At 43.7% G+C, this 16,808-nt stretch overlaps 1 protein-coding gene across 5 annotated transcripts; it reads left to right on the plus strand.

The window, feature by feature from the left end:
- The first annotated feature begins 6,643 nt into the window (after window positions 1–6,643).
- Window positions 6,644–16,641, plus strand: abcb6a (ATP-binding cassette, sub-family B (MDR/TAP), member 6a). Of its 5 annotated transcripts, none has more exons than XM_053615847.1 (20): window positions 6,644–6,755; window positions 7,690–8,220; window positions 9,312–9,443; window positions 9,562–9,751; window positions 9,852–9,944; window positions 10,078–10,270; window positions 10,383–10,504; window positions 10,628–10,737; window positions 10,848–10,913; window positions 10,993–11,118; window positions 11,789–11,865; window positions 11,965–12,028; window positions 12,128–12,213; window positions 12,335–12,392; window positions 12,561–12,665; window positions 12,748–12,922; window positions 13,189–13,301; window positions 13,526–13,620; window positions 13,697–13,765; window positions 14,180–16,641. In XM_053615847.1, the coding sequence occupies exons 2-20, from the start codon at window positions 7,705–7,707 to the stop codon at window positions 14,337–14,339; spliced, it is 2,550 nt and encodes an 849-aa protein (XP_053471822.1). In that variant the 5' UTR covers window positions 6,644–6,755; window positions 7,690–7,704; the 3' UTR covers window positions 14,340–16,641. The 5 variants fall into 5 exon arrangements, with proteins under 5 accessions (XP_053471822.1, XP_053471821.1, XP_053471818.1 ...); XM_053615846.1 differs by having other exon boundaries at window positions 6,680–6,759; XM_053615843.1 differs by lacking the exon at window positions 6,644–6,755 and adding an exon at window positions 6,769–7,555.
- The last annotated feature ends 167 nt before the right edge of the window (window positions 16,642–16,808 follow it).

Below are 16,808 nucleotides of genomic sequence, written 5' to 3' on the forward strand. Positions count from 1 at the left end.
GTCTTTAATAACAGGCCATTAACGCTGTGCTGGTGTAACAGGCAGTCTGTTCTTTTCAGGCAATTTGCTGGAAACGAGAGCCAATGGTTCGTGAATCGGAGGTTTGATTTGTTCTCTCTCTCGCTCTCTCTCTCTCTCTCTCTCTTTTCTTCTTTTCAACCCTTGTACGTCGTCGTTTCCATCCCCCTACCGCAATATCTTCTGAGAAATTTTCTTCACTGCCGGCATCGTTGGCTTTCTCGCTCTCTTCCTCTCCTTCTGACCAGCACAGGGACATTCAATTCTCAGCCCTGAGTTCCTTCCAGATCTGTTTATCGTCAAGAAAAGAAAGGAAGAAAAGAAAAGCCAACCGGACAAAACAGTTTTTGGATTCAACAATCAGAGCTTAAACAAAGTACACGTGGGAGCGCAGCAAGCACCGGATCACGCTCCGGCCTCGTGAAGCCGCCGATTTGTCACGCGAGGCCGCGGAGAGCCTTTTGTGGGGGGGGTTTTTCTCCATTGGCTTTCCACACCGTGGCACGGGTCATCGGCGAGGACGTCGGACGCCTGGGTAAATCAGGTTAATGACGCGAGATGGTGCAGACAGAGAGTGCGTATGGGAAACGTCTCAGGAGTTAACGTGGACGAATGATAAACACGGACACGAGCCTAGGGAGAATGAGGGAAGAAAAAAAAACTACGAGAAAACAGTCCAGGCTGTGTGAAATGGACCGATGTTCAATAAACAGTTCAGCACCAGCGCACAGCGGAGGCCCTCGATCACGCCGCAATGACAACATACCCATATTAGTTAAGCAATAATATATACAATCACCCTGAATTTTCCTAGAACTATATTTATATAAATATATATATCTCAGACAATACGATACGTTTATCATATCGTAGCCGAAGCTGCTACGATATCCTGAACGATACCATACGATTTCCTCAGTCCCTCCAGGAATTTGCGATTCCGCGATCGCAGAAAAGAAGTGAACACAAAATCACGTACACGGCGCGATATTCGGAGGAGCTCGCAACGTTACAAAATGCCCGCGGATCTTCCGCGGGTCGTCACGCCCTCTTCGATTCACGTGCGTCGGACGAGTACAGCCGAACGGTCCCGTTTACCAACCGCGAAAGACCGCGCAAAACAATTTCCTGCGATTTCGCCGAATCGAGTAGTTTTTCCGCAGTGAAATCACACGTCTTTGGCCGCAACAATCCCACACACAAAAACAACTGCGTGAAATCCTGTACGGACTGATTAGTAGCCTCTGAACAATGTATAATATAGCACTTTGTCCAGAAACGACTTACGAATGATGATGACGTAGCGAAGGATTATTTGAAAGGTATCAGAGGCGCGTCCGAATCACCTTCGTAGCCGGATGATGATAACGACAACCGTCGCGTTACACCCATACTTACTGATTGATCTGATGAGATCCGGATGAACAGGAGATGCGCCGTTCGGTGTTTAGAAAAACGGCTAAAAACGGCTGATCTGATCAATTTAACCTGCTATCGGGAAAGAAAATCTCCTCCGCCCCCTAGTGGTGGGATGCTATCGTCGCTTAGCGCTCCACGCGCCGAGCAGCTGGTATTTGTCAGCAGGTACCGGCTTCCTGCCGTCCTCAGCAGATGGCCTGTACTTTCTGGCACTGCAGATGCCGCCAGTTCTGTTTAAAATCCCCCCCCCAAAACTCTCTCTCTCTCACACACACACACACACACACACACACACACACACACACACATGTGAGCTCTCCCTCCAGGCCAAATTAGAGCCCATTAACTAAGTTACTCACAGACTAGCAGAAAAGCAAACGTCGAGCGTCTCCAGCTGATCCGAGACCTGCCAGCGTTCCTCTTTTGTCTGAGCGCTCATGTGAGACAACAGACCACCTGCCTGACGTGGATTGTAACGGCGACGGATCCTGTAGTCTTTCCTTTCTGAGGACGTATAAATAGACAGGATAATGTATGCACCTCCGACTGCGTGCCCTCGATATCAACCGGTGTGTGTGTGTGTGTGTGTGTGTGTGTGTGTGTGTGTAGGTTTCCCAGGAGGTGCTGAAAGAAATTGCAATAAGTATGAAAATATCGCTCTGATTTATTGCCGCTTTAATTAACAGCTGTTGACGGGACTTGGGTCCTGGGAGAGATCCTCCATACCACCTCTTTAATTCGTCCGGGAATGAAGATTAATCGCTTTTTTTTTTTTCTTTTCTGTTTTTAAATCCCCACCGCGGTGTTCAGCCACAGACATGACACGATATAATATTATATTAATATTTCTCATGTCATTACGGCTCTAAAATTCCGAAAGCACACCATCTGAGGTCTGTTTACGGTTTCTTGGCAGCGTCTGGCTCTTAAACGAGCCGTTATTAGCGCAGAATTAGCAAACGCGCACATCTTTATCTAGCATCCGTGCTAACGTGCTAACGCTACGACGGCTCGTTAAGGATCTCGTTAAGATAATTATAAAGTGAGAATCACAGGAAATAAAAGCAGCGGGTTGGAAGGTTTTTCATTCGTGTTTTAAGTGATTTATCTGAAACATGCACTCAGGTTATACATTATAGCGTTCAGGTGAGGCTACGAGCGCGCTAGCGTCTTTATTAGCACGTGACGCTGGGGTTTTTTGTTATACTATACTAGTATTCCAGTTCTGTGACAGCTGTGCGTTCACATCACTCACACCGGATCGTGTTTTGTTCAGTCGTCTCGAGCGTTTCGAAGGTTTAAGGGTCAAGAGTTTCAGAAATCTAGCGCTAGCTGGAACACGGCACAGCTTTTACGTCTATTGTTCTGAGGCAGCGCTTGTGTGGGTTTTAAGGATTATACTTCATGTTCGATTTGCTTGAGTAATATCTAATCGCTGCTCCTCTCTGTTACAGTCGAAGGCTTTGTCCTGTACGTATCGACTGGACTAATGGGCTAATCCTAATCAGCTAACGGGATAATTGGATAATAGTTTTTGTCCTAATTACAGACGGCAAACATGACATTAAAGTAAATAAGCGAGGAAATCTAATGAGTGTCAGACTTCAGTTTGTCTCAGGGGGGTCATATATATATACAGATATATATATATATCCGAGAAGCTGAAACCCCGCCTTCTCCAGAGGCACCAACGATCTCTTCGACTTCCTTCCCAAGCTTCGTTTTTCTACGTGTTGTTGTTTTCACGATAGGATAAAGGGGAACTAACTGCAGGTCGGAACCAAATTTGTGAGCGGGGAATTCGAACCCCAAAAAAGCACACTACTAGTCGGACCACGCTACACGCCATACGATTGGTCTGAGGAACCGTTTGAGCCGGAATCGTTCGGATTTAACGCTCTACGGCGTCGTATCTAATTTGCGTAAAGTTGAGAAAATCTCGTTCTACCTCAACAGCGTTGTTCTAGATGAAATAACACTGTTGTGGCGATTTTTGCCGGCAGCTAAGCCGGCAAACCGAAATGTTTTGGAGCGTTTCGACGTTTTCGGGGGTTTTTTTGGCTCGTCCTTCTTGGCGACCCAATGGCGCTACCAAATGAACTCTCCTCGGTTTCCCGTTCAAGCTGGAACATCAGCAGCGTAGCTATGATGAACCTATCGAACAAATGCACAGCACTTCCCAGACTGCTCAGCACATCCTGGAGGAACGGGTAGATTAGAGACGTCACATTTCTGCAGAATTCTGGTTATAGATGCAAATTCAGTACGACGTAGTGTAAAAACGCGGCGAAACTGAACCGTTTGTATCTTTAGAGCCTGTGAACATGTGCTTTTGGGAGAACATCCTTCTAAACTCTTCCACAGGCTCAAACGGTGACTCTTGTTTTTCGCCGCAGAAGACGGCGCTCTTCGATTTGAGGCGAGGAAAGCAGACAGAAGACACGGGAAGACAAAAGGCCTTCTGTCTCGGACGGAGACGAGCCCTCTGTCCTAACGAACTGCCTTAATTGAGATCCGAGTCAACAAAAAGAGGGGAGGTTGATAATGGAGGGAGCAATTTAATTACCCTCCTCTTACAGGCCCTACTTCCAGACACTCAGGAAACAATTAAGTCCCTCTTAGCGTGCCTAATGGCCCCGAGTCCGGCTTACTCGCCCTTATTCTATTAATAACCCATAAACGATGAGGAATCTTCGGCCACCGATGGCATGACATCAAGAACCATTTAGGAAATGGTGCATCGTTTTGTTTTTTTTTGTGTTGTTGTTGTTCAGTGATGGCCAAACAAAGGCCAGAAGAGGTCGGAGCGACTTCCTTGGATGTCTTCGATCGGTTTGCGACATCAGAAAATATATGAAGAATAAAATATACAACATTAACAGGATCTGGTATTGGCGTGACTCATATGGTTGGGAGTCAGCGCTTTTTTTTTTTAATTAATTATTTCATATTAGAGCCAAAGACTCATTTCAGTGTTTGTTGATTTAATAATAATAATAATAATAATAATAATAATAATAATAATAATTTTACAGCTATGAGACACTAAAGTCGTATACTTAACCCTTCATGCTTAAATTGTTTATAAGTACATGCAGGGTTTTTTTATTAGTTAAACATCACATTATATATATAATATATGAATTTTGGTTTTGTCTAAACAGCACAAAAATAAATAAATAAAAAAAACCTTATACCTGAGGAAAAAAAATTACGATACTAATTGAAGTAAATTTGCAGAAAATAACGTCGCCGTTTCGGTATAAAATGTTTATGTCGAAGGACAAATCTCATTTCCGTTAAAGAAATGTTACGGTTCAGTTACGGTTTTGTTTTGTTTTTCCCGTCAAATATCTCCCTGATATATACAGTGGGGTCCATAAGTATTTGGACGGCGAGACCGTTTTTTTTTTTTTTGTAAATTTGCTCTCCTCTGTACATCACCACCATGGATGTGAAATTAAGAAATTAAGATGGGATTAAAGTGTAGATTTATTCATTTAAGGGGTTTAACATCACATTTATCCGTCTATATTGTCCAACAAAAGATCAAAATAAGTAACGATCGCACAACCCATCTCTAATATCCTGCTTTTCTTTGGCGAGGTCCGGCTTTCCGGGGTCTTCCTGTGGAATATTTACGGGACAAACCTTTTCCTGTTTGAATGAAGCCACGTAATTAAGCCCGGTTCCTGATTTTGTCTGATGTGCAAACAGGATTTTCTGCGTAGGCACCTTTCTAACCTCTGCCCTTATCTCTTTCAGCCATGACAAGTCCTTTTATCTCTACTCATCACTCTCTCTCTCTCAGACACACACACACACACACACACATCTGTATGACTAGGGCTCGACGGTGTGATGATATATGACATGTAAGGACTAAACACACTGTGTGGTGCTGTGTGAACAGAGTCACTGTTAGCATCCTGAAGTGGATTCTTTTCCAACAACAGCACGTGCTGAAGTGTTTTATTCCTCTTATACCACTGGAATTTGCCAAGGATTCCAATTTTTAAAATATTTATTTATTTTTGTTCAACAAGAACAAAATGCTAACTTTATTAGCATTTTGCGACCTTTAAACGCTGGCCACACGACTCAGACTCAAGTCACACGCCTTCTGCGACTTTACCGACTCGTGACTTCGCTTGGACTCGAGCCCGTCGAGTCGGATAGACTTGATCCGGTCTCAAAAGCGCGTTCGCTAGCAGTCATGTTATTATTCCTTTTAGGAATGATTTTGTCTTCGTGGCAGGGTTTTATTTCTGCGCCTACGTTCTTCCCAGGTACCTCCTTGTACCTCGACTTGTGACTTGCAAAAATGACTGGGTCCACCCGCTGTCTTTAAATGGAGGAATTACTGAAAGTTGTGATATTTTGCCAATACCTATAGCTTGAGTTTGCTCGTTAAGAAAGTTTTAATGCAAGATGATTAAATATGCTGAAAAATATTGGAAAAGTTATCTAATGCTTTTACCTTGCTGTTTTTTTTTTTGTGATTCCATGATTGAAGTGCAATTTAAACCTTATAACTCCTAAAAAATAAACTTTAATTTGATCATTTATCAACATTGAATGTGAAAAAAAAATAAATCAAAAATAATAAAAAGTGTTAACAACCCCGGTAACAATCTCTCACGTTTACAAGCCGCCATTTTGCTCTTCTTTTTCAGAGTAATGGCGCCCTCTAGTGTTCGCCCTCTTAAACAAGTCTGAACTGAAATTATTCATTATTAACGCGCCTTTATACTTAATTCTTCGTGTCTATCCCTAATGTAGGACTGAAATAACAATATTAAAGATAAAAGGATACAAAAACAGCAAAATGTGTAATAACGTCTGCTTTCAGTATAGAAATATTTAAAAGAATAACAAAAACACAGCGTGAAATGCTGTAATGGAACGCTAGGGGGCGATGTAGTTTTGTAAACTCGTGTGATTACGTCACAGCGACGCCGGTTATACGGCTATATTAAAAAAAAAAATTATTAGGGTATATATTATTCCTAGTTCAGAATGGTTTGTTTTTGTTTAGCATGTTTTAAAACCACGCGTCCCGTAAAAAGAACAAAATAATAAACGTCCTCTTTACGCTAACCTCTTTAAACGTTATCCTTCTATCAAGCGAGCAGGCTACGTCCTTTTATATTTTTCTTTGACTAATTAGTGCGTCAGAATAGTGGGCTGTTGTAGATTTCTGAACGTTTATAACACTACTTAGTGTAGTACTGGGTTGTTTGGAACACAGCGCATGGAAAGAGAGCGGAAACGCCGCTTTAAAAAACGAAAAAAAAAGAAAAGGAAGCTGGATACCCGTATGTAAGCGAAGGATCTGATTTGTCATTAATGTTACTGTTACTGTGGGGTATGTAGTTCGTAAAAATGGACTACAAGTTGAATTATGAGCTCTGTATAGTTGTATTGTATACAAAATGCCGGATTTTAGTGTATAAGGGACATCCTTAGAAGACAAAGGATCATCCAGGAATAGTTGTGAATTATGTGAATTTGAAAATAGCAGAGAATAAATATAAAAAGGTGCACGTCCTACGAGGGATGTTTACTTCCGGTATGTTTCGTTGGCTGGAGCGGACGGGAACGTGAGACGTTATAAAGCTACAAGTACAAGTGCGGAGAGGGTGTAGGTGAGATGTCTCTCTTTATTGCGCAGTTGTAGTTTCACCTGTTATTGAGGACATTTTGTTTTAAAAGGACTGAATTTCCGCGCGTTACAGAAGGTGAGTTGGTCAGTATCACAGCCCGGACCGCGGTCGTGTCCCAAACCGCACACTGCGAACTTATACTAATGCGTTAAAATAAAACAAGGCTTTTTTATATTCTCGATTCTGATTGGTCAGAAGGTCTCGATATGACAGTAGTTCCGGCTGCGAGGCAAATCACAGCTTTATATCAGTGCGCTGCTTCTAATACCTTATTGTTTCTATAGCAACCACTTACACAAGGACTTATTATTAATATTTGACAGAGACAGAGAAAAATAAAAAAAAAAATAGATCCTGGTGAGGAAAGGTCTGTTTATAGATGCTGTAACGTAAGCGAGAAAAGGAACTAACTTGTTTCGTGGAAGTCTCGTGAAAATTGAAACGGATAAAAAGTATGGTCATGTGTATATATTTTTTTATAATTAATGAAGAATCGTAGTAGCGATTGAGAAATTGCTGTGGTGTACGAGGAATAAAACACTCACCTGTAATAAAATAATCACCTCAATTCGTCGCTTCGTCTCAGGGTTTTGTGGGGAAAATGGTGGAACTCCGGAGTTACTGCGAGCCGGGCGTGTCCGTACAGCGAGCGTGGACCGATGGTGGATTCACGCCCTGCTTCTTCTTCACCCTCGTCCCCGCCGTCCTCAGCACGCTCGCCGTGCTCCTCGGCGCCCTCCACTACGTGTGCTACACTCGCTACGGCACCAACATAGAGCCCCGATTCGTGCCGCGTTCCCGCCTTTACAAGCTGCAGCTGGCTCTCTCGGTTCTGCTCGGCCTCCAGGCGCTGGTCTGGATGATATTCCGGGTGGTATGGGACACGGCGGTGCCCGGGTACGTGGTACTCTGTGGCTGTCTCTATGCCCTGGTGTGGGCGTGGGCGACGGCGCTGCTGAGGGTGGAGAGGAAGAGGGTTCTAGTGATGGACAGGACGAGAGGACACAGTGCCGTGCTGCTGTTGTTCTGGACGGCGGCGTTCGTCGCTGAGAACCTGGCGTTCGTGTCGTGGGAGAGCCCGAGGTGGTGGTGGGGGTTCGAGAAGCCCGAACAGCTGGTGAGTACTGGAGAAACATCGTGACGGAGGCTCTAAACATTTTCAGTCGGGTTCTATCCTCAAGGGTTTGCTAGATGTTTAAGGGTTCTAGCTTCCTAAACGGGTTCCTTAAGCTGCTGAGAAAGATCTGAACAGCTTCACTTGGGCTCGTTCCTCAAGGGTTTGCTGGATGTTTAAGGGTTCTAATTCGGATATTCAGGAGGTCCCTCAAGAGCAACAAACCAGAGAACCATCTGGGTTCCAGAGAGAACGTTCTGTTCTGTTCAACCCTGTTGAAAATCCTCTGACCTTTCTCAGCAGCGGAAGGATTCTAGCTTCTTAAATGGGATCTTTTTTTATGAGAGAAGATTCCAAGTAGAATCTATTTAGGAAGCTAGAACCCTTAATGTTCGAGGAACCCCGCCTTTTTTTTTCTTCTCTCTCTCTTATGAGCGTACACGATTTGTAAATAAATTTGACAGGTACATGTTTCGTTTTTTTTGCACAGAGGGTTGAGTAATACATTGATAATAACACGACGAACGCTCTTCGTAACGGTCGACAGTTGACACGTGAGCCGAATTGTATTCTGACTCATGACTCAGCTGAGCAGCGATGACTCAGCACATCTCCTCTTACTTATTCAGAACTCAGTAACCTTCAAAAACAAGGGGAAACGCCCCTTTATTGGCCCCGCCCAAATGTTTGATGGGAGACACGCCCTCTCAGCAAGGCCACGCCCACTGACTCAGCAGTTTGCAGCTTAGTTGTAGTGACATGGTTAGCGTTCATTGAAAGAGCTAAGTAGGATGACGTCGCAAAATTTCAAATGAAACGTGGATTTATTTGTTTTTTTGCACAATGGAGCGCAACATGTCTGTTTTTGTAAATGTAAATGTTTCCTCTTTTTTTTTTTTTTTTTTTAAACCCAAAAAAACACCTATTTCACGAATATAAATTGGGGTTTGGGGAACGTTTACACTAATTCTTTAAGTGAACTTCCTGACGCATCAAATCATGATACCTGTGTTTCGTTCAAGACCTGTGTTTCAGCCCCTCATGCAGTTTATTATTGTGTGTGTGTGTGTGTGTGTGTGTGTGTGTGCGCGCAGGTGGAATTTGCGTTCTGGCTGTTTCGCTATATCTGCTCTGGGACGCTGTTCTTCATCGGCCTCAAAGCTCCAGGACTGCCGCGAAAACCCTACACACTCCTTATTAACGAGGATGTGGAAGGTGGTGGACAGGTGTGTGTGTGTGTGTGTGTGTGTGTGTGTGTGTGTGTGTGTGTGTGTTACGTTTGATTTATTTTGCTGTCTTTGGGACGAGTAGCACTAACGTAGGACTATTCCTTCTTTTCTCCAGCCGTTGCTAGGCGACGCAGCACAGAACCAGTCAGCATGGCGCGACTTTGGAAGGAAGGTGCGTCTCCTGCTGCCGTACATGTGGCCGAGCGGCAACGTCTTCCTCCAGTTCCTCGTCCTGCTGTGTCTCGGGCTTTTGGGAACCGAACGTGTCGTCAACGTCTTCGTGCCCATGTACTACAGAAACATAGGTGATGGGCACACCTCAGTGGTGTGTGTGTGTGTGTGTGTGTGTGTGTGTGTGTGTGTGTGTGTTATTTATTAAATGTTTGTGCTGTTGTTGTCTGGCAGTGAACGAGCTGACAGTAGGAAGTCCCTGGAAGACCTTGGCCACCACAGTGTGCATCTATGTCCTGCTGAAGTTCCTGCAGGGAGGCGGTGCTGGTACGTGTGTGTGTGTGTGTGTGTGTGTGTTACATGCTCGGCTACGCTCCATACCAGCTTCGTTCTCGGATTAGCTCGGCAAAGCATGCTACCTGTACCCTCTGCGTACACTCACCTTCCCATCCTCCATCAGGTTCTTCAGGGTTCATCAGCAACGCACGTACGTTCCTGTGGATCCGCGTGCAGCAGTACACCAGCCGCGTGGTGCAGGTCCGCCTCTTCGCCCACTTACACTCCCTGTCTCTGCGCTGGCACCTGCAGCGGCGCACCGGAGAGGTCCTGCGCAGCATCGACCGCGGAACCTCCTCCATCGACAGCCTGCTCAGGTCCCAAACGCTGCCTCTATATACGTATAGATCTACATCCTGTATATAAAACCTGTCGGAGATTCACCGCGTTGTGGGGTTTTAACGTATGGAATCTTCCTTCTCTCTACAGCTACATCGTGTTCAGCATCTTCCCGACAATCGCCGACATCATCATCGCCATCATCTACTTCATCTCCAACTTCAACGCCTGGTTCGGCCTCATCGTCTTCGTCTGTATGGCGCTTTACCTCAGTGAGTCTCAGAAGTCTCTCCTTAAGCTTATACTTAATACTTCGGAGAAATCGTAAACCCGGGCGAGGTCGGGGTTATTGTTTTTTTTTCTAGATTGAGATTTTGTTACGTTTCGTCTGACAGCGCTTACCATCATCATAACCGAATGGAGGACGAAGTACAGGCGAGAAATGAACACTCAGGACAACAACACCAAGGCCAAAGCGGTGGACTCCCTGCTGAACTTTGAGACGGTACGGTGTGTGTGTGTGTGTGTGAGTGTGTGCGAGTGTATGTTCCTGCACTTTCGTGACCTGTAGATTACATGATGTGTGGATTAATTACACGACATAACGTCCCACAGGTGAAATACTACAACGCAGAGGATTACGAAGTAGGCCGCTTTGAGGAAGCCATCCTCAAATACCAGGTAACGTCAGTGTTGTGGTGGTGGTGTTTTGTTGTGGTGTTGTGTTGTGTTTAAACTAACCCCCGGTTTCTGTGCTCAGTCGTTGGAGTGGCTGACCAACGCGTCTCTGGCTCTGCTGAACCAGACCCAGAATCTGATCATCGGCTCGGGTCTGCTGGCCGGCTCGCTGCTCTGTGCGTACTTCGTCTCCGAGGGGAAGTTTCAGGTCCGTCACCATGTTTCACGCTTATTTCCGTATGAAGCGCGGGATTCTGACTGCATCCCCACAGCCATGCACCACCGTTTATTTACTCTTCTCTAATCGTAATTACTGTTTCACTTTCTGTTTCTCTATCTGTTTACCTTTACCCGTCTGTCTGTCTGACTCTACCTGTCTTTCTCTCTGTCTAAATATACTTGTCTGTCTGTCTGCCTGCCAGTTTAGCTGTCTCTTTCAGTTTATATAATTATACCTGTCTGTCTGTCTAACTACGCTTTTCTATATGTTTAATTTTACTTATTTATTTATTCATTCATTTTTATTTGTTCAACTTTCTGCCTCTGTTTCTCTATCCGTCTGTCTCTCTGTCTGTTTTAGCTGCACCTGTCTCTCCGTCTGTTTTATATAATTATACTTATGTCTCTCTGTCTCTGTCTATCTGTATTTGTCTGTTTGTCTAAAAAATGTATCTCTTCTTCCTGTTTGTCTCTCTATATCTGTCTCTGTGTGTGTGTGTGTGTGTGTGTGTGTGTGTGAGTGTATTTACCTATCAGTATGTTTGTCTGTCTGTGTATCTGCTTATTTCTCTATGTTGAATAATAACTTATTAATACATTTTGATGTAATTTGTTCTGTGTGTGTGTGTGTGTGTGTGTGTGTGTGTGTGTGTGTGCAGGTTGGAGATTATGTTCTGTTCGGCACATATATCATCCAGCTCTACACACCTCTCAACTGGTTCGGCACGTACTACAGGTACACGCACACACACACACACACACACCATGTAGTGTGTTTATCTTGTTCATCATGAGTGTGAAACGGAGAAAAAGAAAGGTCCCTCGTTCTGTTCAGGGTCATCCAGAAGTCATTCATTGACATGGAGAGCATGTTCCAGCTGTTTGAAGAGGAAGAGGAGGTGAGTTGGAAAACCGCTCCGTCTTTCCCCGGATTTGACGACGTTTTCGGGTTTATTTTTTTAAAAACCGCATTTTGTTATAATTTCTCTTGGCTTCAGGTGAAGGACGCGGTGAACGCCGGACCCCTGCTCTACAAACAGGGAAAGATCGAGTTCGAAAACGTTTCCTTCAGCTACGTAGAAGGGTACGACGTTCTCACGGAAACTTTTCCCTTTCTTTCTTTCTTTCTTTCTTTATTTTCACTTTTTCTGCCATTTTAAAAAAAATATCCGTGTATATTTGAAACGATTGTTCGCGTCCAACAGGAAGGAGATTCTGAAGGACGTGTCGTTTACGGTCCTGCCCGGCCAAACCGTAGCGCTCGTGAGTGAATAAAGATTGTTGCTTCTTATTAACAATCATAACTTGTTCTAATGTAGTATAATCGTTTATGTTACGTTAAGAAAGTTGTTTTCGTTAGACGTCTCGTGTTAATTGCGTGTTCTCTTTTTAAACACACACACACACACACACACACACACACACACACAGGTGGGTCAGTCGGGCTCGGGGAAGAGCACCATCATCCGCCTGCTCTTCCGTTTCTACGACGTTCAGCGCGGGTGCATCCGCGTCGACGGCCAGGACGTTACCAAGGTGAGACGCGAGACCAAGTATTGGAGTATGACGTCAGTGTAATGTAAAGATAGAAGTAATAGAAGTGTGTGTGTGGGGGCAGGTGAAGCAGGCCTCGTTGCGTTCCCACATCGGCGTCGTGCCCCAGGACACCGTCCTCTTCAACGACAACATTCGCGAAAACATCCGTTACGGCCGAATCGCCGCCTCCGACCAGGAAGTCGAGGACGCCGCCGTCGCCGCCGACATCCACGACAAAATTCTCTCCTTCTCTGACGGCAAGTGATTCGTCGTCGCCTTTAAAACACGTTTGTAAATAATTCAGTTCTTCAATCTGATTGGTCAGAAAATGGTTTCATTTCCAGCAACAGTAGCGCAGCTACAAATCCGGGTTTATATTCATTCATTTGTTTGTTCTAATATGTAATCGTTTCTATAGTAACAGGCAGCAACACTATCCAGGACTCTAGAAACCTTATTTCTACTTCCTCATTGTGTGTGTGTGTTGTGCCACGTGTTTTTAACTCTTTAAATTCGTACTCAGGCTACGGCACACAAGTGGGCGAGAGGGGTCTGAAGCTGAGCGGAGGAGAGAAGCAGAGGGTGGCCATCGCTCGCACCATTCTCAAAGCGCCCCAGATCATCCTGCTGGACGAGGTGAGCGAGCGTATATGTTTTTTTTATCCCGCGGCGCTGTGTGATTCTCGATTCCGATTGGTCGGGAGGTTTGCTGGTTTACTTTCGATGACCGGCAGCTCTGAAAGGAGTTCCGGCTTCAGGGCAGATCACACGGCGCACTCACGCCGAGACTGTAAAAAGTACTTTAATGGTTCGCAGTGTGACACGATTCGCGTGTTGATACCGGTGTCGATCTCTTTCAGGCCACTTCTGCTCTGGACACGCAGACGGAGCGCAACATTCAGGCCTCGCTGGCCAAAGTGTGTGCCAACAGAACCACCGTTGTGGTGGCCCACAGGTAAGAGAACCTGTTACCTTAGACAGGTGTGTTCAGGATGCGCCGTTATACCCGTTAACGTCCGTCCCTGTCGTAGGTTGTCGACCATCGTCGGAGCCGATCAGATCCTCGTTGTGCGGGACGGACAGATCGCCGAGAGAGGGAGGTGAGGAGTGAAAACGCTGGCTTAAGTCCCTTTAGAGTTACTGTAATTAGTTTCTCATGAGGTGTAATGGTATGTATATGTATAGAGGATAGAGTCGGCGGGGGAGGGGTGTTTATCCTACAACCGTCACAGTAGCGGAAAGAAGACAGTCTGTGTCTTCTACAAGCGTGTTCAGCTGCTGTGTGTTGTTCCATGCGCAACAGAAAGCTATGAAAGTATGTTTTCTCAGAGAAAAAACTGATCCGTTCTGAGAAAGGTCAAAGGCCAGACGGGTCTGAGCTCTCAAATGTCCGCTCTTTGCAACACCGGTGATCAGAAAAACATCTCGACAGGCATAAAACTGTTCTGCCATACAGCGGAACGACCACATCGCATCACCTGATCAAGCTTTTCCACTTCTGAATCTTTTCCCAGCCACGAGGAGCTTTTAGCTAAAGGAGGGCTCTACGCTGACATGTGGCTGAAACAGCAGCAGGCCTCCGACTCGGACTCCGCCTCCGACTCGGAAACCAAAGACAGATGTCCTGAGAAACTCCAACCGCTGCCGTCCTCCGCAGCACACGGGCATCACTGAGAGCTACACACTATATGCAGAGAGGATTCTGGGAGTTTCATATTTTGCTCTAAATCCAGCTGTTTTTTTTTTTTTTTTTTTTTAGTATTATACCTATGATGAAACACTTCTACGTCGTTTAATGTCACGTTAAACGTATCATCATGTCACCCTCTACGAATTGTTGTGGCGTATGCGCGAACCCCACACTCGAACCTCAAACAAACCCATACACAAATGTTCTATTAGAACAGATCTATTGGGGTCTTTTTTTTTAAAAAAAAAAAAAAAAAAAAAGCGTACGAGACGACGTGCACGTCACGCGGGAATTCGCTGGAACAAGAAAACTTCCGATCTGAAAGAGTTTATGCTTGGCGGTTTCGTTTACTCGATAGTAGCGGCGTTTATATTAAAGTAAGAGACTGTCTTCATAATCTTTAACAGAACTTGAAGCAGGGGGAGACATTGGTCCGCTAGAATCGTTATAAGATGAAATATAAACTAAAATTCACATTTTAAGACGTTTGTGTGTGTGTGTGTGTGTGTGTGTGTGTGTGTGTGTTTTATGTAGACAGTTGCGACACTTCTGTGCGAGAACGAAACCACGTTCACGTCATGCGGTATAAAAATACCGCTTTTGATTACTCACTATAATAGTTCAGCAAAATAAATACTAATAAAAAAAAGCACTGACATTATCCGCTTATCCAGGATGGATCATTTCGTTTATTGTGCGATTAAAGCCAGTAAAGAAGACACTAGCAAGCTAGGCGAGTTTAGCTAGGACTATTTTATTGCTTAAACACTGACATACGAAACATTTTGAAGACGTTTTCGTTTTTTTGTTTTGTTTTGTTTTGTTTTGTTTTTTTTTTCCCCCCCGCAGTTGAATCTTTCTGTCCGTGTTTGATTATTTTCTCTCAGGTTACATATTTAATTTTATGCTAGTTCGTTAGTCCTACATGACTTTGATTTAAATGTGTGTATATTAGGAACGTTTAAATAAATATTCCATATATTTATGATGTGCGACCGACTTTATTGTAGAGGAGGAGGGGAAATGGGAATAAAACGAAAGACGGTACATAAAGTCGATGTGTTTAATCTAATTTAAGTTCTTTTTTTTAGATTAGGTAAAGTCGTCGGATTTTTTTTTTCTTTTCAGCTGCTAATTTTGCAGAAATGCCAAGTTTGAAAAGGACGCTTGCGTTCGGAGACGTACGGGGTTTCGTGTTATTTATATTCAATCGGCTTGTGTTATTAAAGATGATGCTCTGTATTAAGCGCTATTTTATGCTATTATGTAATAAAGAAGTGCGTATACGTCGGTGTTAAAGAGACAAAGACACCACGCACGTGCTGTTAAGACAAATGGGTGTGTGTTTAAATGTCAGTTTCTATTTTTAGCTTCTCAGGTCGTCTATATGCTCTGGATTCATGGACGAAGATGCCAAAGAAATGCTGAGAGCACAAGAGAAAGAGTTAGATAGGGTATGTTTAATGTAAAGCAGGTTGTATCTTTGAATCTGTGACCCATTTACATATTTAGAACTTTTTGTTTTGAATGAAAATGGCCTTTTGTATGAGATGCCTTGTTTTGTACGTGATCGTGAGAGCGGGTTGTGTGCATATTGAATTTAATTTAAAAATGGACCATGTGATTTTTTATTTATTTATTTATTTTTTTTTTGATGCGATTCACGTTTAAAAATGAAACGTTCTTTATTTTTCCAAAAAATAAATGTGGCGTTATGAATAAAAATGACCGTAAATCAGTGTAGTATTTATAAAGAAATGACGCAAAACAGAAATCTAGAAAACATCATTTAATATTCAAGATGGCTGGGAAGCATGGTGTTGGCGGTAGCGTCGCGCTACACATTACCCCCTTGGCCTCTTGTTTGCTTCTCTGAATAAGCCTTTCTCTTTACCCTGCCCAAATAGCACATACTACAGTACATCACATGCATTTGATGAATTTAATAATAATATTCAAACTATTCTGCACATTAGATAAATCTTTACCATTTACCCTGCTGGGGAGGGAAAAAAAACCAATAGAAACCATCAGAGAAATTCTAATGTTTTGCACTACAAATACCATTATAAACCATCAGCTAATCAGTAAAACCATTACTGCTATCCACTAGACATATCATGCCACCAATAGAAGGCAATACATATTAACAATAGAGATTCACAGGAACCATTACAGTTTCAATGAAAACCATTACACTTCCCATTCTAACCATTAAAACCATTACAAATTATATGAGGGTTTCTACTGTTGTTGTTTTTCAGCAATGTGATCGTGATATTTATTTCTCTGAGCTGTTCTGAGTTTATCCATTCCTGAACTTTCCCAGATTTCCCAGCATTTACACCGCATTAATACCTGTGAAACGTTTCGTATCATTTTTTTCAATAAACATTTTAAATAGGTTTATTAAAAGGTGTTAGACTTTTGGGCTACACACAGGACCTTTAGTC

Source organism: Ictalurus furcatus, chromosome 26 (assembly GCF_023375685.1).
Source record: "Ictalurus furcatus strain D&B chromosome 26, Billie_1.0, whole genome shotgun sequence".
NCBI lineage: Eukaryota > Metazoa > Chordata > Actinopteri > Siluriformes > Ictaluridae > Ictalurus > Ictalurus furcatus.

Coding starts and splice junctions, on each gene's coding strand:
- abcb6a (XM_053615847.1), top strand. CDS start 7,705: ATGGTGGAACTCCGGAGTTACTGCGAGCCGGGCGTGTCCGTACAGCGA. Junction 11,866..11,964: donor TGGTTCGGCACGTACTACAG/GTACACGCACAC, acceptor CGTTCTGTTCAG/GGTCATCCAGAAGTCATTCA. Junction 12,666..12,747: donor ACGGCCAGGACGTTACCAAG/GTGAGACGCGAG, acceptor GTGTGGGGGCAG/GTGAAGCAGGCCTCGTTGCG.